The sequence below is a fragment of the Anopheles coluzzii genome, chromosome 2, assembly GCF_943734685.1.
Source record: "Anopheles coluzzii chromosome 2, AcolN3, whole genome shotgun sequence".
NCBI lineage: Eukaryota > Metazoa > Arthropoda > Insecta > Diptera > Culicidae > Anopheles > Anopheles coluzzii.
The window spans coordinates 110,628,371-110,653,106 of NC_064670.1; the positions used below are offsets into that span (position 1 = coordinate 110,628,371).

The 24,736-nt window shown below is 44.3% G+C and overlaps 1 protein-coding gene across 1 annotated transcript in view; it reads left to right on the forward strand.

Annotated features, from left to right (window-relative positions):
* Positions 1-5,468: 5,468 nt before the first annotated feature.
* LOC120951963 (LIM/homeobox protein Awh-like) overlaps positions 5,469-24,736 on the forward strand; it is a 29,744-nt gene continuing 10,476 nt past the window's right edge. The window contains exon 1 of the mRNA XM_040370994.2: positions 5,469-6,396. Within this exon, the coding sequence (XP_040226928.1) occupies positions 6,367-6,396 (30 nt within the window). The 5' untranslated portion in view covers positions 5,469-6,366. The remainder of the gene's footprint in view (positions 6,397-24,736) is intronic.

Below are 24,736 nucleotides of genomic sequence, written 5' to 3' on the forward strand. Positions count from 1 at the left end.
GTGAAGCATACTTTATGTATCTTTTTGAAAGGAGTATTATTGCAGGAGAACACGCTGATTTTAAAGCTGTATTAAACTGGTTAGAGCATTGAGCATATACACAACGTTTTTCATAATGTAACAAATATACAGATGGGAATAAACATTTGGTAAGGCATTTTGAAGTATTGAACTGTAGCAAGAAATATCTTACCAAAATTTTAGAAATACGGTGTACATAGGAATTCAAGAAAACCAGGGCAAAATCGTTCTTTTTTCAATAAAAAAGGGGACAATATTCAACGTATTATTTGGCATTTTGTAAGTTCGTGCTGCATCTCTAGCAGTACAAACAAGAATGCGATGGACGTGAATTGGACAAGTGTTCCTTAAACATTACAAAGCTTATGATTATGGCGGACATGATCTTGTCATATAGGCACCACAGCTTAACCCGATTACAGGTGTTGAAGGTTCATGAGGTCAACCAAACCAGTATTTAAGGATTGGATTGTTCGGTGTCATATTAGTGACAAGGTTTTAGTTTGAATTTTGACCTTCTTTTAAATTTTTATTCAAAGTTCTCTTAATTTTGTGCAAGAAAAAGAAGCCATCAAACAAAATAACTCTAGCTGAAGTGTTCATTGGTTGACCTAGAAATGAAAATAAAGCTTATTTTCTACAATTACATTTGATACAAAATTTCAAATGAGCGCCATCATTATAGCCATCATTATTTCTGAAATCGATAAGCGCCCATTCATAATGAACACTAGTTGTAGGTGTGGCATTCCTTTCTGGGTGGCCACTCTTAAAAGACCCCAAATGCACATAAACTATTTTGTCACTTCATTAACTGCCAACGAGACTGACCTTTACTTTGATTACACTTCCTTCCTCCTACGAGACGTAACGGATTGTGACCATGTTTAAGAAATAGTCAATCTAATTCCTTTAAAAAATTACTTCCAACATTCCCACGGTCTCATTACTATTCCTGTATGCGCGTGTGTGTGTGTGTGTGTGTCTTACCACCTTCTTAAATACCGTTAGGTTGCCGTGATTGGCGATGAATTACGTTCAAAGTAAACCTTGTACCAAAAATCGAAATCCCACTCACCGCGTGTTGCTGTCGTCGTTTATCGCACAGAAAGTATCGCCACAGCTTTATCAGCATCCGGTCAGTCAGTTGACATCCGTCATCGTGTAGACGACCCCGTGTAGAGCTGTGGTCGATCCATTTCAGTCACGTCGTAACATTTTCATTGCGATTGATTATAATATTTGATTCACGTTTACTGCCACGGCCGAAGGTGGTGTTGAGGATCGTAAAAGACACAACGATCGAATCCTGCACCTGGACTATTTCCGTTGGGAGTGGGTGAAAATTATCGATCGAACGATTTGGGCTGAGTTTTCAATCTAAATCAATCCACACTTGTCGCTGGGTGGGATTCAGTATCGAGTGGGTTGGTTCCGATGGCATTGGAAAGCAAGCAATCACATATCATATTTACTGCATTTTGCCATGGATGCGGGGATGAAACGCAACGATTATAAAACAGCACCATTAATGTCTGCAACAAGAAAAGAAGAAGAAAAAATAGCCATTAGCATAGTAGCGAGCATTAAGCTGCAAAACAGAATGGTAGTAAGGAATAGAAAAGGGTACAACGAAGAAGTGGACAGAGTGTATCGACAAATGACCAAGGAGAATAAAATAAACATGAAATAAAACGAAAGGAAATGAAAAGCTTTACGAGATGTATAAAATACAAGTGAACAACAGAAGAAATTAATTGACGATGAGCAGACGACCATAGAAAAGTAGGTAAAAAACATATAACCGATGATAATATGAGTAGAATGGAAACAGGCAGACAGGACAAAAGCCACATGAGGAAAGTGTACCGAAGCTTGGGTTGCCTCATAACCTCGAGCGATATCTTTATTACAGCTCTGCCGGGCAACACAGAACCGTAAATGGTTTCTTCTTCAAATGACCACCGTTGGTCCACCTGCCACAGCCGGGATTGGAAACTCGCAGCGTCCTGATCGCACGATCGCTTAATGTCCCAATATACTCAACTGTGGTCAACGAAATTTGAATTTCCCGTCTGTCTAGGACCTATTGCCGATCGCGGGTTACCTGCGGCGGTACCCAAGAAACGGCAGCGGGAGTCAGCAGGGCTATCATTTTTATTCGACACCTTCGACATAAAATCGGGCACCACGGTGCGGCCGGTGGCGTCAAATGGTCATCAAGCGGACCCCCGTTCAGTGTCAGATTGTTGTGTCTTGTGGTTTGGGTTTTGTTCGGCGTGTTCGTTGAGCCAATGAGACGCTTTTTTCTTGGGGTGATGCGCAGCACTTTACCCGTTTAATAGCTATTTACATTTACGTTTATCGACGACGGCTCGGGAACGCCTTTGCTCCGGGAGCTGGCTGGCGACAGGTTGCCCCTAGACTGGGCCCTAAAAATCTAGCCGCGCTTCAACAACACCGTGAGACTCGGTCGTGCTGTTTTGAAGGATGTAGAAATATCATAGCTTTAATGTCCTGTTTGACGTCTTGAGTATAAAAACAACAAACAAGCAAATGCTATGCTACTACTGCTATCTCGTTTTGTGATCGATCGCGCAATAAACAAGATGTTAGAATGATGTTTAGAAGGTTTAGATGTTTGATTTTTAATACCGGGTTGGGTCATTATTTATGGTAATCGAAGGTTTATATACGTTTGAGTTGAACGGTGGGATGTTGGTGGTTGTGCTCACGCTTTATGGGATGTTTCCTTTTATTGATCCTTTTTGAAGGAATGTAAACTATTTGCTTTTGGAGCTAATGATTAAAGCCTGAATTCTATTGAATAGTATTTTTACACTTTGTATTTCTTCAAAATTTCTCAACATTATTTTGTTTATCAAGGTTTACGAAAATACATGCCTTCTTTTCATCTTTGTTCTGGTAATTAAAAGAAAAGAGTCAGGTCAGGTATTTGATGATAAATCATAGTGCTAACTATCCTGTAGTTTTGACAGAATTTAGGTATTCATCATCATTGAACATATCAATGTTTTGATCCGATTATGATAGTTGTTTGGGTAAAAGTCCAACTTAGCGCCATCATACTAGGCTCCTTTCAACAAACAAGAATGCCATCATAAAATATCAACACTACTTATTTTGACAACATCGCTAGACCTCCCTGAGACACATATTGTATGCGTTTTCCGGCCAAATTTCCACAATACTTTCGAATGGCATTAAACAAGCACCCTTCAGGACGCCGTCATCATCATCGCACCATGTGATGAAGTTGGTTTTGTAACGCAACAATCAAACTAAAGAACACCTACCGTGATCCTGTGTGCGGGGGCAATTTTCTTTGAATCGCTCAGCAGTCATAGTAAATATGACTAATTATTTACGCCCAAAAACGTGCCCCTGCGACACGTGCCAGCATTGTGAGCAGAACGTGTGTGTGTATGAAGAAGGAATTGTGGAAGCAACAGAAGACTGAATGAAACGAAATTACATCAAATTACAAGTTTATCAAATAGTGTTTTGATTTTGTGCTGAGATTTGCGATTTTATCTCGAGATGGAAAAGCAGATAATTATCTACAGACTCCCTGGAGATTATAAAGGATGTATGGAAAACATGAAAATATTACATGAACATTTTTATTTGGCTTATAGAGAAATCATAAAATCCTCCTCACACTGTATATTTTATACTATTCTAACTACTTTTTTTTGTAATAAATTAAAAATAGTTTTAGATCTTTCATTAAATCAAAAAATTAACATCCATGCTAGTAATGCTATACTCTCTGCACATACATACACTCCAAACATATAGCAACTTTTGAAAGATTACCTTTGATGACAGAATTGAAACGAAATCATCGAAGTCGTCGTTTCAGTCTCAGTCTCGAGTGTATTAAAGTTCTTTAAACCTTGCTAAAGCGATTTGCAGCACCGACCAACGATCATTATGTATTCGTAAACGGTAATTGAATTGAATTTTGTGTCATCTTCTGCCGTCTGTCGACGGTACTATGCGCCAGGGGTAGAACCTCGGGAATATCGCATGGTAGACCAGATAGAACAAGCGATGTACAAACTTTTGCAAACCCATGAACGAGTCGCCGGAAGCAGGAAGCAACCATCGAAGGGAAGGACGCCAACGGGGTAAACAAATGATGTGCGACGAGCAGCAGTATCAACAGAACAATGAAACCATCGCAAAAGGTGGTGTTTGCGCTCGTGTACATAAACCATGGCGAAAGGACGAAAAATGTAGTGTCTAAGTACACCGTCCGTCTCTTTCCGATCGTTTCCATCTCGAAGGATGCATTGATTTTTCGGGAAAGTTGTTAGGAGCAGTGACACATAAATCAGTGTGCTGGAAGAGAAAAGCCCCTATATTTTGCTCTACCAGACATTAGTATCTTCTTTGCAAAATCTGTGTGAGGAAGGTATCCTTTTAAGGCTTAAGATTTCCCCCCTTGTTGAAGCTTTACTGTTTTCTGTGATTTTTCTATAGCGTTTATAAGGTGCTTTGGATGCTTTACTTGCTGCTTGCCATCATTTCGCTACATGGGGAAAACGTTGTGAGTGCCGTGAGTGCCTTGGCGATGGCGAAAGTATATAAAGTCAAACACTCAGGCGAAGGAAAAAAGGGGCGTTGCTAAGGGCTTACCCTTTTCCTTGCAGTTGAAAAAGCTGGCGTACGACTAGGTTCAAGGATTATCGGCAGGACTACTTGTGCCGTTAGTGAAAGTTTTAAGTACACACTGGTTTGTTGACATACCTGAGTTTCCAAGGAAGGCAGAATAGTACAATTAATTGAATATTCAGCTTCTCTCATAGACATTACTCGAGGAAAACAAGACTAAAAATGGTATCGATTCGACTGTGGACTGTAAGAGATAACAAAACAAATAGTAATTTCCAATTGAGTACGAATTGTATAGGCCAAGAATGTGAATGAATCATGAACACTTTAAGAATGATTAACAGAGACAGATAGCTTGCTAAAGGTTATTTATCTTATACCAGTAGTTGAGTCCGGCTCTAAGTAGAGCTATAAAAGAAAAATCGAATAAAGGAATATTGCAGATAGTCGAGATTCCAACACGTAAGATACATGTTTAAAGCCTATAATTACACAAGGTTTCATCTCTAGGATACTCTTACCAATTTATACATGTAAAACGCTAAACAAAAAGCAAGATTTCAAAAATTTTTGTTTGCTTAAATCTGCGTGTAAATCTGTAAAAAAAATCCCCAAAACAACCCAGAATGTACCAAAAGCTACGCCTTCTTTTTGCTCGCACTGAGTGCTTATGTACTCTCACCCTTCACACGTGACACTCATCAAATCGCTCAAGGTAGGTTCTCTCTCTCCTTCGCAACCAGCGTGCCAACGGATCTGTCTTTTCTGGTTGGCAGAACGCAACAAAATGATGGCAAACGCAAAACGGTACCGGTGCGCTTTATGAATGGATGGCGCGTGTGCGCGGTTCTGTGTAGTGAGTGATTTGCGTTGTTTCACGTGCGAAGCTTTACTGTCTTTTTTGTTTTCGGTTTTCCCCATTGCCCTCTTCGCTGTGCAGTGGGGGAGCCTGTGTGGCTAAGAGCAACATTGTGGACGCGATCACGCGATCGCGAGCAAGAGAAAAGGGAGAGATAGAGATCTCCAACAGGGGGTTTTATCGTGCTGGTGGTGGTGGAGCTTTCGTCAAAGGGGAGTGGGTGCCAGGGAAGCCAGACCCCACCAGGTTCGGGGTGCGAAAAAACGAGATGTCGATATGGCCTCTGCCGCTCCGACAGGTTGTGGGGAGTTCGTTCGGTAGGCGCGCAGAAGGCTATGGCTAGTGTTAGCTCGAGTGTCGATGAGATTGGATCTGTAAACCGCCGTCTGGGGCCGTTTGCTTCGTGGTTTTCGGGAACGACGGGCGGTTTAAGCAAGTGTTTTTTTTTGCCGGTGAATGTTTGGCACGCGAAAAAAAAAACATCGAAAGTGCATCCCAGTGTTCCCAAGATTACAAGCTTGTCAAGTGGGTGTGCGTGAGTCAGTGTGTTACTAATACGAAATTGAGAAGATCGAAGGGTGTTAGAGTGTGTGCTTTGCGGAGGAAGAACAACACCGTGGGATTTCGCTAGACAAGGAGTGGAGCTTTAGGCTTGCAACGAAATACTCGAGTGTCACACCGTTGGAGCAACGCTCCTGGGGATTGCCGGCAGCTCGTTCTGTCAGTTGACACGGACAGACAGCCGGACGACAAAACGGACATCCAGACCAAAAGAAGGGAGGAAGGAAAAAAAGCAAACAAACACACACAGCTCGACCAAAAAAAAAAAACAACCTCACCCGATCATGATGGATATCAAACTGGAACAGCTGAAGGTAAGAGATCGCGTGCAAGCGGTTGGGGATGGATGGGGAAGAATATCCGACGCCGAGGTTTTGGCCGCCGCCAACAACCGATCAAAACACTGTCAAAACGGGCAAACCAACCTGTCAAACGAAAGTCGTGTGGCGGCGGTCGTGGATTCCAGACATGACACAAAACGGGCCTGAAGAACGGGCTGAGATGCCGTCGGCAGGCGGTGCCGGTCAACGGGATGGCGGGGAAGGAGTGAATTCTCGTCGCCGCGCTTATGGTCACGTTCTGTTGCGTTATGGATGGAGCAGCAAACGGTTGCATGACTTGGTCGATTCTTACGCTTCTTACGGCATTGAGTGATACTTCCGAGGAGCATAATCGATGATGGATGATCTGCTTTGCTTACGAACAGTTATTGGGCAAGAGGATGGTTGTTTCTCACTGTTTGTAGTGTATAGGAATGTATTTTCAATGACTTTAGTCAATCGAAATCAAAACATTCTGTACATTCGAGCTGTTTAATGCACAATTCATGTATGTACGCTGGGCAGAAATGGCTTTAAATGCTTTAGCATTTAATAACTCCATCATCTTAACGCAACTCTTTAAACTATGCCTGTTGGACTCTTTTGGGTGGATCAGACCGGTATGCCGAACCCTGGCACAACTGCAAGTCATGGTGCAGGCAGGCAAGGGATCGTCGAAACTTCCCAGTACCAGTACGGCCGTGGATCAGCTGAATGCTGCAGGGACACCACAGATGGACTAAAAGATGCCACACAGATCATGAGTAGAGGCAATGTCTAACCCCAGTCCAAACCCCTCCTCCTTACAGTTGGCGTACGCGTTCCCTCGGTCGTACAAAACGGTGCGACTTCAAACGGTGTTTGCGGCGTTAGAGCGTTTGGAGATAAAATCAAATTAAAAGATGAAATAATGGAAATGAGCATGATGCGGCTCGATCCTCTGTGTCTCTGTGTGGCCTCGCAGCCAGAGCTCCCCAGCTGGGCACCGGCGATGATCATCTGAAATTGTACCTGCCCCATAAACCGGGCACACTGTATAAGGTAGTGTTGGGGCACTGCAAATGTGCAATTCGATTGAAATGTTGCATAAAGAACGTTGCAATAGGGTCAAGCGTTGCGATTGTAGATCATGCAATAAGAAACGTTTTTGTTGTCAGTAACTCGTTCCTGTGAAACCGAGTTTGCCAATTCGTCTCCAATCGACAAGCTTCACCGATCCTTATCTAACCATCGGAAGATCCTTTCCGATAGAGAGTTGGTTATTGCCCTCCCTCGTCCACGATGCTCCACCAGTGAAAAGATGCGTTTCGAAAGGTTTTTGATGCGCGTGTCGAATCGATTTTGGGGCTGGAAACGATTCTCCAACAGCAAAATAAAAGAAGGGGGAAAGAAATGCCTTTTGCGATTTTGGAATGTGCTGATGGGTAAAGTGATACCAAACGGCTGGAACGAAACGCATAATAATAGATGGGTTTACATTGAATGTGAGGCAAACAAATCATAAACAGACGGGCTGCGCATTTCGATGTTAGAGCAGTTTTCAAAGGCTTGCGGCTGTGTACAATTGGGGGAAGAGGATGAGGCGAGATTGCTTATCGGTAAAGAGAGAGGGGGAGTTGAATATTTTCGAAGATATTTGAATACCTGTGGTCCTGTGTGGCTTGAAATGTTTGTTGTTATAAAGGGCCGATCTAGCACGATTGAAGGTTTGTGATGGAATGGTTTAGTTTTGTTGAATGGGGACGATTTTTTCTGAACACTAGCTTGCACGACATATTAGACATTTGGGGCATTGCTTGTGACATTCTAATGACAGAAGGAGAGCGAAAACTTCAAGCTTCAAAACAAGAAGAAACATATAACTCGTAAATAGCATCCATCTGTTCGAAATCTTCCCCAAACCCGTCGAATTAAGTGTCATATCACATCCGTCACAATCACACCCGTGTCTCGAAAAAAGCGTCTCCTCCCAGCTTGTTCACACTTTCAGCGCAGGAATCGGACATTTACGGGGTGGTGATCATCATATCTAACCTGCTACCAACACGTCGCACGTAATCTACATCTCGTTTGGGGGTAATTTGATAGCAGTTTTGAGAGCTCTTAAAACGTTCTGTTTTGGAATAATCATCCCAAAAGATCAGGCACGCAATGAGAAAACAGAAAGGGAGACAAAATTTGTTTTATTGCGTTAACACACCAGCTACTTCTTGTGGGTTTTTTCCCCGTTGATATCATATAATGGAGCTTCTAGCCGTTTGAATTGGCCTCCGGGCAGATCGGGTTAGGTCCTGCTGGTATTCTGCGAATCTATCCAGCAGACCAGCTGAGCTGGAGTGCAGTATGTAGAGATGTGGAAGTTTGCAAAGTCACAACACACACACACACACTCACATCTGAACACGCTGAAAGTGATATAATTTACATTTTATACATATTTATGCAAATCGATATCAGGGAGTTCCTCACAACGATATCGCAAATTGTTGGTGGTCACAAATCGTTCGACACAGATTTTCTCCAAGGAAGCATGTTCTTAGGTTTAAATACTTTCATATGATATGTGTATTTGTAGGCTTCTGTATTTTTTAGACTAACACATCTGCAAGCCAATAAATGTCAAACGCAATCCATCGTACACCAGCAAGAGTTCGAAAAGAAACGTGTTGCCTGGTAGCGTAGGACACAAAAACCCGATCAAATCGCCGAGATTTAGGGTGGGACGATAATTACCGCATCCGCTCGGACACAAAAGTGTTCCGATTTTATGACCCTCTAGAAGGTGCAGAGTGTCACGGGAACTTGTCATCCGTACACGATTTTACAGTGGTCCACTGGGACGGAGGACGTCACCACCACCGAAGATCGACCATAAAAGGGAATACCGGTCATCTAGTGGAAGTCCACAAGCGCGCGCACACACACACACGCTGACTTTCTAGCAGTAGCACGATGATGATCATGCTCAAACACCTTCCCAAACAGGCGCCTCTCAGGTGGCGAGAAGTTGGCGGCACACTCGAACCGACCACAACAAAAAAAAAAGCAGAGTGGGAAAGAAAAGAAGACAGTTCCAAAAGCGCCGTGAAGACGGCAGTTTTTGGAAACTTGAAACCTTCATCTGTCTTCGGCCGGTGGAACGTGTTTGGTGCGATGCAAAGCACGGAGTTTATGTGCGGGGTGAGCGGGCAGGTTCGGTTGGCAGATGAGCCTTCGTAGCTCGAGTGGCGGCGGCAACTTGCGCGTCACGCAACGCGTACCCACTCGATGTCCGATAGGGCTCCCCGGTCCTTCGGTGGCAGGATCCCGTTTTTGGGTTGGTTGGATGGAAAACAAATCTGTTACCGATACGGCCACTCGAAATCGCGGGATCTGTCTTTGCGCGCTGTGCACCCTTCTGTGAAGCCCCCCTTTTCTATACATCGCGCGGCCACTTGCAGGAGGAACGACGCACGAACGAATTAACTTGTTAGACTTACCCGAGCGAATGAAGATGTTCCGTGGTTGCGTGGTGGTTAGCGATGAGCCTTCTAATGTTGCCGCCAACAGTTTGAAGCACCAGTGGTGTACTTGAGTGAGCGTCGAAAGGGGTTGTTGAAATGGTTTCGCACTTCAGTGCGTTCCGAGCGAAGGTAGGGGCGCGGGTACAGTGAACGCACTGTTTTCTGACACAAGTGCCAAACGGGGCAGTAGTTCCCTGTGCGCTTCGAGGACTTTGGCCCGTGAACTCACTTCTCTTCTCGGCTGGGAAGGTGCAGGGGAAATTGAAATATCCATCACACTTTGTTGTGCGGTGCCGCTTCGGGATGTGGCTGAAAGTTTGTTTACTTTTACGGGAGTACTTTTTCGAGCTACAGACATCTTGTTCAACCCTTCCCTTCTGAACGGGCTGGTGGGATACGAAGCGAATAAAGATACATCAGGTTTCTATTTCAAGATGTCCGCCAATGGTCACTACGTCGCTGTAGCGAATGATTTGATTTTGTTGTTGTTTACTTTAACATTGTTATGCTGACATTTGACATCTGTCATTGGAAAGCGGCATCTTTCAATGGTGCTTGTAGAGGCTGTGCCGTTTGTTGTGCAAATAGAAGCTGTATCAAGGCTGGATCGTGCTGGCAAACGCTAGAGGATCGTTGCAATTGGTACAAGAAGAGATTTATAATCAAAATGTAAGATTTAAACTCCGTAAGTAGATATTTCAACATTAATTTAACTTCTTACAATGAAACAAAGTACTTAAAAAGGAAGGTTCTAGAGAAACCTAGAATAATTGAGACACAATTTTCTTCTAAAACGATCAAATTATATCTCCAAACTGTGTAGAAGTTTCCGCATCCAAACACTTCTACTTCACGCCGCAATTGGATTCCATTTTCAAACCATCTCCAATGCTCGCCGCGCGTTAACTTTGGCATTACAAAAGAAAAATCACCCGCGTCGAATTGTCTTACTAACTCAATTCGACTTCGCGCGGCCCTCGTAATCCTGGACAATCGCTTTGTTTTTTCGTAATCTTCACCTGATCGTCGCTCCCTGCCGAACCGAAACCGTAATCATCGATCATCGATACACGCAATGGACGCTTCGTCCACACGCTAAACTCCGCAAGCAAAAGTGCCAATGCATGAGCCAACGCATCCGTGGCAGGAAAAACAATGGAGTGGAATTTTTCACATCACAAATCGAGAAAGTATCGAACCGCGGGTTTGGTGCGCCCTGGTCGAGCTGTGCACTTCACACACGATTATGAAGTATGAAATTGTGGATTAGGGCATGAGAAATTGGAAAAATTATTCAACACACCAGACGGATTCGGTGCGCCGGCGGCGCGCTGCAAGGTGGTTTGGGCCCACCTTTTCCTATGGGCGAAGGTCGGACGCATGCAGTGTGTTACGCAGAGAAAAAACAAAAGCGCTGGCCGATGCTGCCCGTCCACCAGTACATAAATTATTAATGATCCAGGGCTAATGTTGAAATATTTTCTATGAAATTTTAATGCCTTCTCAATCACGTCTCACGGGGTCGTCGCCGGGCTGTCGACAGGCTGTGGTGGCGGAAAGGGAAGCGAAGAAAAGATGCCCTCAAGTCCTCACGTGGAAGGTAAATCGACACGGATTAGTTGGGATGGTATCTTTCGGTCTGCTCCAAGTTTAGCTCCGATCAACCGTAAGGACAGGTTGTTTTATGTTCGTGTTTCAACACCGTGGTCTAAAGATCTGACCATCCCGAGTTTTGGGGAGATGTTGAAGAAGTATTGGTAAGCAGCACACACGATCACTTATTATCCTGCGATCGTTTGCGCGCAATTCCAGCGGCCCAGGATAAACGGATCACGGGGACTGAAACAAACAACAAGGAACCACATGTGGTTTTTTAGGACGCAGAATGCCTTCTTCATATTGAGGCTCTTCGATGGCACAAGAAGCCCAAACACACAAACTGACCGGTTGGTCGGTTTTATTTGTTTTGAACCTTTCTGCGTTCCCTCTTTTTTCCGAAAAAATAGCCCACTTTATTAAATGCTCGTTTAGAGGCGATAAATTGGAGAGAAAAACACCCTATGATGGTACCGTTGGAAATATACCTTCATGTTACCCAAGACTCCGCCCGACAGCTGGTTTGACAGGAGGCAGACATTTTTGGCACGCTCACCGGACGACACCCGTCGAGCTTGGAGTGCAGATTTTCACACTAATTTTCCAACACCGTCCCAGTGCTGTTGCCGTAAATAACCGACAGCGGTTGCCGAAAAACAATGCAACCGTTGATAATAATAAAGGCAGGAAAAAAACCCTCACACCCGGATAGGGATGGGACATTTGTCACAGCTTTGCCAACCAGGGCACCAGGTGTCCAATTGACTGCTGTGTCGTGCTGTCCGTTTCGGCCCATCCACGACGATAAAGAAGAAAGCAGAAGCAATTGTCGGTATCGGGGCTTTACCGGGGTTTTGCGTCACTCATCTGGCCCAATGATGATGATGATGATGTTGATGATGCACCCAATTAAAAGCCCTCAACCCGGAAGGGAACTGCGGTACGGCGTGTTTTGTTGTCATTTGTTTCACGAGTGATTGTCGGTTGCGTCCTTACGGAGGTAATGTCAAGGGTTTGACACAGCAGGGAGCAGGGAACAATTTTTTGTTGGGTTTTAACTATAACTCGGAATCATCTGGTGTAGACAGAAGCATCTGTAGGTGTAGGGCGCGATGTTACTGACAATAGATGTTACAGAATGATGTTGGAAAGATCGCTTAGTTATTATTAAATGTGTGTCAATCAGAGAAGCTTTAAACGACACAACTACAGGCGAAAGTAAAATGCGGAAATAACTCTGATCTGTTAATGTTAAACTTCAGTAGTGGGTTTTATCGACGTTAAAGTAATTCAAGACTTTCCAGATTAATCTTTTAAACATTTGAAACACATTCCACACCTCCATCTTCCGTGTAGCAAAGGAATCTTCGCGCCTAGGAACAACCGCCAGGCTTCCCCATCCGAAGCAGAAAAGACACAATGACACGAGCCTGGCTTGTTTCCCAGCTTCCCCTTTTACTTTCCCCGAGGTGTACACCAATCCCAATGTTAATGGCCATTACCGGGAGAGTGTGTGCGCAGAAGTGCAGCACAAAAAAGGATAATCTCCCTTTGCGGGATTAAGATTAATGTCTAACCCTGACTTTGCGTATTAAGCATAAGCGTAGCCAAAGGAGATCGGTTCGTCATTGTTGCCCGGTGTTATTTATTGGCATCGAAACACACCGAGCCCGATGCTCTGGCCACACTTCTCCGGGAGGGGGTTTGGGTTCTCGGTTACACCGTTCGCTTGCGTTCAATAGTGGAAATCATTGCAACATCGTCGAATGGCGTCGCTGAGGGCTTATCCATTTGCATATTGACTGGATGATCTTTCCTCGCTACACTCCCAGCCAAGAAGAAGAGGTCACAAACACACTCACACGAATCCAGACACACGTCGTCGTGAGTTATGGAGTTGACTTTGATGGATAGTTAACTGTATCCAGCAAATGGAAGCAGTTAAACGGTGCAATGGTGGATTTGCAAAAATGACACTTTGTAGGATGATTGTCTTGTGTCTGAGTGTGCCCTAAACAATGCGTAGCTAGTACAGTTTGCATCAGCGTTTTAGTGGCCCGATTTGATTGACCTTTTTAAAAGCAGAACAATTGTGCTTGATACATGTGTAAGAGACACTTATCTCCGATAGGTAAATTAAGCCATAACCTTCGCCAATAACACCGATCAACAGTAGTAAGAGATACGTCCCGAGCCTAATGAAGATACGTTCAATCACATCTATCGCTATGCATAATGCATGCGCTTCCATAATGCATTCAAAACCCGCCCAGACTGTCTCTATCCGTCTATCCGGCCCACCATCAAGCCCATTTATCGTGCGGTGTATTACTAGCTCTCCCGTAGACTGTGGTGCATGGTGTGGCAGCAGCGACGCGACAAGTTTAAATTAAGTGACAATGCGTTCGACTGACGTTTAGTCGATGTTTAATCCCGCGCGCTCTCACTCTCTCTCTTACTCCTTTCCATGTGCTTTACTATTTCCCCCCAGCCTTCCAACCAATCGTTAGACGTCGTGTTGGCGCGTGTTTGAAAGCAGCAGTAGAATACTGCCGTAGCTGTAAACAAGCGACTACGTTTGTCACCTTCCCGCACGCCCGCTTGCTGGCTCGCTGAGCGTACGGCTACGGAGGGCAAAGGAAATGGAAGGGCAACACTCCGTTGTCAATAATAAGATTTTAATCGGATTACACGCTTTTAAAGCTCATGCGTTTCACTTTTTCCCTTACCGTTTGCTCGATCGTTTGTGTCTGTTCGAGTCGAGTTTCGATCGTGCGTTCCTCGCTGCGGTATTTCGGTATTTTTAAAGCGATGTTGTGAAACGGGTGTCACCAAGGCTCGCTAGGAAACAGTGGGAAAGAACCTGGCAAGAACGGTATCTAGGTTGACATCATACTTAAGCTATTATAGTCGGCTCAATGATGATCGGGCTTGGGAGTCGGGTCGAATCCGGACCGAAGGGATCACTGCTGATCCTTTGCTGATCCATCTCGCCAGGTCGATCGCAAAAGTCGAGTGGAATGTTGTTGAATGAGGCTCTAAGCTTTTGAACTTTGGAGAAGCAAAAAAAAGGAAATACAATAAAGGTTGACAATTGAAATTCAGGAAGCGGCTACACATGTGTCGTTTGTCCTTCGGTTCCTTTTTTTTTTTGTTTGTTTAAGGCACCTTACCTTTGTAATCCTGCGTTTCTGCAACATCTGTAAAATAAATGGAAGGAAAATAATGAATTGATCTATTAAGCTTGAACTTCCTGATGCTTTGGAGAACGAAATGGGAATTAAAAATTTCGTTTATAAAAAAAGGAGCTTCAATCCAACCAAGATGGAATATTATTACATCTTTACGCGGTATTAATGATATTGAGTTTGACAGGTGAATTGAATAAAATGCTCATAACACACTTTCCTCTTCATGTGAATGTCAAATTTCACTCATTTCTCTTCCCGTTAATGACAGCTGTTAATAAACGACATGCCGCTCTCGTGTTGATGCCAATGGCCATGTAAGCCCAACGTCCGACGAAGCAAAATCCTTGCAAAATCTCATTCACAATATTAAGGGTCGAAGGGATGGCAGTGCAAAAAAAATACACACACACAAACACTCTCCAAACAGTTCGATTTCGTGCTTTACCGTGACTCACCACGGATTACCATGAGCCTCTGTCGGGTCCACTTCAATCCCTTAAGTTCGGTCCTGTTTGCACTTTCGATTTGTTGTGCGATGTTTGAACAGGCGTTGTGTTGCTTTTTTGTTTTGTTCCTAAAAGTCGGCATACGAGCAAAGTCCACCGGATTGCCTTGTGGAACGAGAACGAATACTGTTGCCAACCTCTGGGATACACTCTCACTGACCCAAAAAGTGCCAAAAACTTGTGAACCGGTGTCAAAAACGACACCTTTTTGACGATTGGCTATCTCTATCCCTCTCTCTCTTTGTGCTGTGTCTCACGGTTTGGTCAAGCGGCGTGTGACTGTACGATCCCGGACAACCAGCAGGTCAACACCGGAAGACTTATGCAGAATTCCACCGTATGGCTTAAGTCTCTGCTCCCGGAACTGTACCACACGAACCACCAGATAATGCTGCATGTGAGCGATCTCATCCTGTATTCCTCTTGTTTTTCCCCTCTATTATTTTTGCTTCCAAAACAAAACAACAACCACATTTTAGTGACCTTACGAGGGTCATCGAGCTCCAGTCCCGTTTGGTAGGAATCTTGGGACTGACGCCTCCCCAGCATAGGTAGTTGAGGGATGCGAACGCAACCGGCTAACCGGTAACTTATGATTTATGACGGGACTATGCCAAATTTTGTATACCTTTAGGAACCTCACTCTAAAGGGGGTTTTCATCTCCTACTCTTTTTTTTTTGGGTGGATCGCAGCTCTACCTCCAGAATCCCCATCTCCTACCGCTAAACCTTCCGCTAAAGCGTGGTGTTGTGCCAAAGCCCCTGCCCGCCGAACGAATGGGAGAAGATATGATACCTCCAATAAATATGTTTCATAAATCCCGCAACCCGAGCCCGAAAGACAAAACGGTTCCCGACGGCAGGGTGTCCCGGGTGATTCGGTGTTTTTTTCTTCTTCTTCTTCTTCTGCTGGTTGTGCGGTTCGGAGAGAATGGAGCGGGTGGGACCATAAATTTGAAACCTGTTCGATTCTTGTTTCGTTGGTGGTGCTGCTGCTGTTGCTGCTTCCCACCAAAACGAACGGCTTTATGATCTGTCTTTCTCTATCTCTCTCTCTCTTGCTCGCAGTGTAGGATCTCCCATTTTAATGTGACTCAGCTCATAACGTTGCATCGGAAGAGTCCCAGTTCCAGCCGGCGAGCAGGAGCAATAAGATCCTTGATCTGGTAAAGGATTTATTTTATTTCCGTACCATCCTTACGCTCGTACGATTTGTTTCACTTTTCATCGCATTTTTTTGGTCTTTACTTTTTTTATGAGCAAGCACGTTCAACCGCTTATCGGTTTTATAGCGGGTCAGTTGCCTTAAATCAATGACCCACTGGTGGTCAAACGGTGGTAACCCAGATGGTCACAAGAAATCTAGGGAAAAGAATGTTACAAGAACAACCGAAATAAAAAAAAACCCTGTCAACCTGCCACAGAGATTCTAAGTCAACAAGATTAAATGCCTCGTACGGTTGGGTCTAGAGGATAGAGGCCGGCAACAGAACCCTTTTTTACCCCGACCCGAGCGTTCCCGTCGCTTCAGGGAGGTTGGACTGTTTTAAATATTCCGTCATAAAGCAAAGCACCTTCAGCCTCCAGTGTCCAGTGTCAGACGTGCGCGCGTGTTTGTGTATTATTTTATTTGACTCAAAGTATGGTGGATAATTTATGGCTTTATTTCGGGCAGGTCTGCCTGCACCCCCCTGTTTGTCTCAAACGGATCTACCTTGTTTAAGAAACTTTCGGATCATTTTTCAAAAAACACATCTTTGTGGGGTTAAATGGTGTACGATTGCTGCATTCAAGGGAATCGCTAACGTCGCTACATCCCTAACTGACGTTCTGTTGAAGGTTGAGAGTTGTTGTGTTTTTTTCCGTTGATCTGTGGAATCCATAACGATCCATAACGCTGCGATCGATCCACGGCACCGCTGAAACAGCAAACAGTGCGAACGGAATGTATAACACGAAGCGGATTAACTCATAAAGCAATAAAGTGCAGTTGAATGTCTTCCTTCCTTCCCCTCATGTGCCATAGGAATGGCGACGAGACCAAAGGCTAGTTATGAGAACAAAAAGTTGGTTTTGGAGCCGTTTTATGAACGACATAAAACTTTGCATACACACACACACACGAGCGCAGGGTCTGTTACAATGCTGAATGTAAATCGGCAACCATGGCAACTCTTCCCGTCAAGGTCAGGCGCATCTTTTATGGCACACGGAATCGACACGGAAGATGTGATTGGTATTGGAGCAGGTTTCGGTGGCTGCAGTGGACCGCGGGACCGCGCAATAAACGGTGCAGCATCTCCTGTTCGACGTACAAAATGTCTAAAATGTTATTAGGCGCTAAGCTGCTTAAGCGCTGTCCGCCACCGTGTGTAACGCAGTTGTTACACGCAGGGCTTTACAAAGAATTCATATTCATAGTGCCGGATTTAAATGGGAGATTGTTTTACGGGGCAATTAAATCGCCGGCTACTTTATGGCTGCTGACGGTGGGTAACAAAAATTCCCAATACCATTTGTAAACAGTTTATAGTCATTTTGTATGCGCGTGTGTGCTAGAATGTAATAATAGAAAATTAATAATCGAAATGTGACTGTTTCTTTCTTGTATGACATCGAGCTTTCCTTGTAATTCCGGGCGTTCTTTTGATCGCCGAACAAGCAACTGTCAAACAAGGCTAGTTTGCGTACAAATGACAAGCTGATCGTAAACTGATCGGTGTAGGCTACTGACAAACGTTGAGTTTGAGGTTTCGTGCTTCCAAATCGGATTCGGCTACATCCTACCAAAGTCGGCATAGCTTGCCTCTATTAGACACTGGAGCCACCGGAGCCACCAGCCAATAAACATTCGCATCCTCCAAATGCTGGGTCGTAAATCAGTAAAATCATAAATTTATCAATTCCTTCACACGGTGCTGCGCCGGGACCGTATCGAATCGAATTGCGCTACGATCCCCACACAACTATTGAGATGCTAATATGGATGGATTTATCACCCGACGAGTCGTCGGCCACCGGCCAGGCCAGCCGCACACAGGTCATGCCAGCTCGCGGTGACGGTATCGGCTTCTTGGTAACCGGTTCAAATCCGGGGGGAGGCCAAGGTAGGCCAAGGTTAGCGAACCAAAGCCGGTCGTCTTCGCCTAGGCAGCACAGCTCAATCGTTCTCGCGGCTTTCGCGAAAACGGATCGAAAGGAATCAAAACGCAAATCGGTGCCGTATCTCAAGTTCTCACTTCAACGGTTGTTCGGCTGGACGCGAATGCGGGCGGTTTGATTTCCAATAATGCGCACGAGGGCTCAGCTGCAGCCAGTACGGGTCGGGATCGCCCGGTTTTATGGCCTTGTGTCCCGGGGAGATGCCGCTCGATTTGAATAATATTTCCACCCAGAAAAATATGAAACCGATTATCATTCGGATGGTTTTTATATACGCATCGTGGCTTATCTTTATTTCGAGACCGAACCGATACGCGGCCGATGCAGGGTGACCGAAGCCCAACGAAAGGGGACGGCACAAGGTGGAAGGTGTTTTTGGGAATGGGAAGGCTCTCCCCTAGTGATGTCAGCCGCTAAGATCTGAGAGGTTGAAGCTTTCCTGCTTCGCGTTCGCGTTGATCGGAAGATTTTCGATGGCAGTTTTGGTAGGGAACAGGCAGCCAGATTGGGTACTGCAATGGGACCTGTCAGACGAGCTTAGTACGATCATATGATCGAGCAAGATGCGTTTATGATGGGGACTTTGGTTGTGCTTTGGTTGTGTCTACAGTGGAGTCGATAGGGATACTCGATGGCCAAACTGAGGACTTATTTTTATTGAAGAATGTATTAGTTCAGTACAAGGTACAGGGTAACACTAATAGCATAGCTGTGTTGAATAGTAAAATAATTGATAGATGTAAAAGTTGATAAATCATGACAATTCAATGCGAACCTACAGCCATGAATTTAGGGTATAAGTAGTACATTTTAATAATAAAAATAATATAAAAGGTAAAAAAAGAAACAAAAAAAACTATTCTTAAAGACAAAAACAAAACTACTTAATAAGAGTAGAAAACAACTCAAAACACCGAACGAGCGTTTTAAAATTTAGCCCCCAATTTATCCCATCTGAACACCAAAAAGGCCCATTGTGGTCATCAAAAAACACTGCGCTGTAAAGGATTACATGCCGATGTGACGCGCCAGTTCGACCGTTCGAATTGAATCTAAAAAAAAAAACAAGACAAGAAGAAACCACCGCGACCCGATCGTTCAGGTCCGGAACGGTACCGACAGGCGGCAAACCAGCGCACGGCATCGGCACACGGTATCGGGGCAGAAGATATTATCTAAATTTATCGGTAATCGTCACAATAACTTGCCCCGATGGTTCATAACTGTCACGGGACAAGGTGTAGAAAGCCGACCGGTAAATAAACGCGGTCGGGGGTCTACTACCCACCTCGGGACCAGGCGTCCCGACGGGTGAATCGGTCTCGGACAGATTGGTGAGCGTTATTAAAACATAAACGGTCACTGTGTCCGCGTGTCTGCGTCCCCAAGCTAGCGTGTGTGGTGATGGTTACAGGCGGCCACGAAGGAACATCCCCGTTTGATCCAATGCAAACGTGTTTCGATTGTCTCGCGTTTGCGGTGCTGGATGCGACGATGCTGTTTGTGAGAATGGTGAAAGACGTTTTATTTCTTCTCTCAAGCGGCCCAAAAAAGTCGACCGGGTGGTTGGGTTGATTCTCCTCGCTCTTGCAACTTCTGAAGCTAATAAAGTATTTCACGCACTATTCTACTAAAACTGCAATAACTGAAAAAGAAATAGAGAGTCTATGGGGAGATGTGAAAAATCGAACACAAATTTGTTGCAATCAGGACGCCATTTATTCACCAAAATCGTGTTCATAGTCCCCAAAACGCTTAACCTTCTCTTCTGCGATCAACCAACCGTCCCTTTCCCGTGGGGCAAACCGTTCGATTGAGAGCTCGAGTGATTCGAGTTTTACGCTTTACGATATTGATCGCTCAGCATGTAACGCCATTGTTGCTGGAGGGTGCCCGCTGGTGTGCAGAGGTTAAAACCCTGCGGGATGAAATCCCACCAAGCGGACGTTGTAGGATGAGTTAATTCACGGCACTGTTTTGTGCGGTGGGGGCGATTGATAATCCACTAAATTGTTTCTATATTCCAGAAAGCTCCGAAAAGGGAAGCGATTAAGATGAAAAATATCGGCGACGAAGTCATCAGCCAGCAAAGTGTGTGGCAAGTGTGTGGCGTATTAGAGAGACGAAGGGACCGTGGAGTAGGTGCCGTTGGCTTAGATGCTCTTCCAAGCTCTGCTTGCTGTTGACAGGTGACAGAACGATATTTTAACTGTTGCTAGGACACAACACCAAGGCGTGCTGCGAATGTGTGGGAAACGGTTATGAATGTTTATGAAGTATTTGAAAGTACCGTTTGACAGGTTGTTTTAATATAATTTTTTTATGGAATTTTATCTACATATTTATGTGTGTGCTTGTAAAAAATTGTTGTAGTAACGAACAAATGAACCTTTATAAATCAGTGCAAGCATAACATTCATTGTAATCATTAGAAAACGTAAAAGCGAGCTAAAGGTTTACTACTGTTTTGCAATTGCACGCAACAACGAAAGTGCTCAGCTGAAGATGATTGATGAACAGGGAACGTCCTACCTGGTTTTAGAAAATGCGTTTAGAAATTACTCAATAACCACAGCAGCATGGGCATGCCAACCCCTTTTTAGCAACCCGTGCTTCATGCGCCACTTGGCCACCCCGAGTGGCCCTGTTTTCACTTCGCGCGTCGAGGATCCCCATTTGTGGTGCCGCTAAGCAATGGGTAACCGTAACGGTAGCAAATGGGTCGTTTTTTTTAAACAAAAAATATAAAAAATATGAAAAATAAAAACACACTAAGAAGAGCCACAGTCAAAAAAAGCGCCTCAAAACAATGAGAGCCGCCTCGGTTCGGTAGCCGACAGAAACCTCCGTGGCACAACCCTTTTTATGATGTGTGCCGGCCCCAAAATTGTCTGTGGCGTCTGTGCGCATCGATTAGTGGTAATTAAGTAAATCTTGCCCCGATGCGCTTAGTTTCACGGCACATTTCGACCCCGCGTTCGGTGACTTTGAGTCCCCTCTTGCCTCTCTTAAACTTTGCTTCTGGCTTCCGTTGTACGTTCGCGCCTAAACGAAAAAAAACGGTCTCCCCGCGTGCGCATCAGAAAACTCCAGAAGCTGATCCAATGCGCGAGACCATACTTGACGCGGTAGCGCCCCGTAGCCCTGAAGATCATTAGCGGCTGCAGATGGGGCCGCACGTACGTAACAGCTTTGTTGGAACGGGGTGGCAGGGTTGCGATTACTGGCGCCCTCGGTTTGCAGTAATCGGTTCGATGATAATGGTTCGACGCTATTCGGTATCTGACGTACTACGCATTTGACTACGTCCGACACGTAACATCCTTCACGGTGGAGAGTGTGTTTCGAATGGTTAGCTTTAACAATAATCGCCGAATGTTGTTCTGTGTGGAGCTGAAGCGATTAATCAATTTTTAGTGACATCCAAGAGAAGTGGTCCTGGTGCTGAGGCGCTCACTTTCAAGGAGAACGGTAGATTAAATGGTACATAGGAGCTTATGTTTTGAATATTTTAAATGCTGGAGATTGAGTGAATTATTTAGAAACGAGACTTATTGAACGTTTTCATCAATTCAACAATGATTTGGATCTTCGATTGCAATGCTGTCTAAGGGTTTAATACCTCAGGGTTTTACCTGAGAATAGTACTTAACGTAACAGTGACGAAACAACGCGATATTATGTGATCTTGAATGTCACATTTTAAAGCAAATAGTAGATTTAAATGTTTAGAATCGTAGAATAATGAATTACTTATGGTTTATCACAAATAGAATGTGTTTTATTATGAAAAATACTGTCCAATCATACAGTGTGAGTGAGTAATGATGAAAATGGATAGTTTTTTTTTTAATTGCACTCAAGAAAGCAGCATTTAGACCCGCAACAAGACACCCAATTGAACACTTAAACCAACATCTTCATTGCTTGAAAACAGTGAAATAAAACCTTTAACCAACATCCTCCCAGTTCGATAGATCATCTTTGCTGCTAGTTTTTTTTAATGCCTCGCACCCTTAACTATCCATCCATTCCTGCTCCTCCAACGGCAATACAGTGTGGCCCTGTTGTTCCAAACCCCCAAATACGAACGCTGCCGATGGCACCTGATCGATTAGAGAAAGGAGCGAGCGAGCGAGTGAGCCACCCCGCGGTGAGGCGTCCTCGTCAGCCGGGCGCCTCAATATGTACGATCGCCTCATCACTCAATGAATCATCTGGCTCCGGCTCCGGGAAGCCGTGGGTCTAAAACGGTGTCCTCGGAGCGTGGGAGGGGTAGAGAGGGGCCGGTGTGTGAACGTGACAAGTACGACGACAGTTTTATTGCTCCCTGTCGCTGAGATTTATCTGATTACATTAGTGACCGTTTGTTGCTGGTGGTGGCTTGCGTGTCGCCATATTTCCGTTTGTGTTGTGTGTGTGTGCATTTTTTGTGGTTGTTGGTGTGCTGGGGGGGATGCTGTTTGGTTTTTGGCGGACCGATCGATGGCCACCCTCGATTTCGAAGAGGCATCTGGAGGAAAACGATAAACCAAACTAAACAAAAAACACAAAACAAAAAAACACATACAGTTGACCATTAAAGCTGTCGAACATGTCAATAAAATGTTTTTTTTGCTTTTGTATCTCTCCTCCTGTGGACACAACCACGAGGGAAGAAGTCTTTAGCGTTTGCTGCTTTTGTTTTTGTGCCCAGTTTAGTGTCGTGTGCAGGAGCTGCTTCTTGTAAGGAGATTATTTTGTGTTTGTTGCTTTCTGCGCGTTGGTTGCTTTATGCTTGTTGGGCTCGTTGCGGGAGGCTCCTAAGGAAGACATCAGGGTTGTAATGTGATCGCTTATCATTTTATGGTGTCGCGTGTAGTGGGGTTTGAAGATTTTGAAATGCGGAAATTGACTTGCGCTATTTTGCGGTTTTGCTTGTTGCTGGAAAGGTTTGTTTTCGATGATAGATTGGCAAAACTCCTAGCTGGCAGGGAGCGTTTTGCTGAAAATGTCAAATCGTTTGCGTCGAATGAGGTGCCGACAGATTGCCATTTTTCATCGTGCCTTTCTCTTCCACGCGATGACCGCGATGGATTTGGTTGAGTAAGAAATAAAAAGTGATATCGACCGCCTGTTGTGAATGTTTGGCTACAGGTTGTTGAGTTTTTTATGTTGAAGATAAAGTATCATAACTACATTAAGGATAAAATGTATCTCAAGTAGATGTAATATTTTGTAGAAAAATTGTTTATTTTCGATTGATAACGAATTTTACCTCTTCACCAATTATTTCATTTCGCTTATGTGATAAATCAGTTGGAAAGATCCTTCCAAAAGCAAATTTCAAAACTCTAGATATGATTTAGGCTTTTTCAATTCATTTTAGTCTTATGTATATGAAGTATGTAATTATGCCAATTATACAATATTCTAAAAACAGTCTATTTAGGATTTTAATTTTTTTGAAATTTTTATTTAAATTACTTCAAATGTATCTCACACATCTTTACAGAAATGTATTTAAACATAAATTTATTTTGCATTGAAATTTCCTGTATTCACCCAATATTAAACCGTTAAAACAATACCATAACGCATTACTGTTCCCAACACAAACAAACCAACCACCACACAACATTTTTCCACCTCAAGAGGTATGATAAAGACAAGCATATGTTTGCTCCATTCCCCTCGTTACAAAACGCCCGCTTGCCACAGTAAAAACCAACAAATAGTCCTAACGTCCTAAGGGAATCACTGCACCAAAAAGTCGGAAGTCCCTTTTAACGGCTCTTTAACAACCACTTCAACCGTGCGGCAGCGTGATCGACCACATTTCGGCTCGAGCACATGATAATAAATAATAAATTTGTTCGTGAATATGTTTCTGCCGGGTAACGCGGTTCCCGAGAGTGCGGGAAAATTAGTTCCGACCCGGTACGGCACGATGGCACTGCGGCAGCTGCTAATGTGCGTATGACAGTGCAATTTTTGCCAATGGGGGTAGGAAACAATAACACAAATGGATGATGCGTATCACCCCTCCTTTGGGGGAAAAATAGGGACAATATTTCTGTCTTTTTTTGTTGTAGCTATAACTGTTGGTAGAACATCTATCAGTGCATACCATAAGTTTTGGTGTTCGCAAGTATGGTATAAATAAACTGCATTACGATGGGATGCTCGTTAAATAGAGGGTGAGTGAGTGAGACGCCACACCAATCGTTGCCACAAAAGTCAAACGCAGCGGAACACATGGCGCTTGGTGGCGTCATTGTCACTCACGGTGAAGAGGGAAAAGCGCCATTTGTAAGCTCTCGTAGCAAGCGAATAGAGTGAACCGCCACAAGACAGTGATTGAAAAGGAAGGTCCGGTTTTTGCAAAACGTTATCC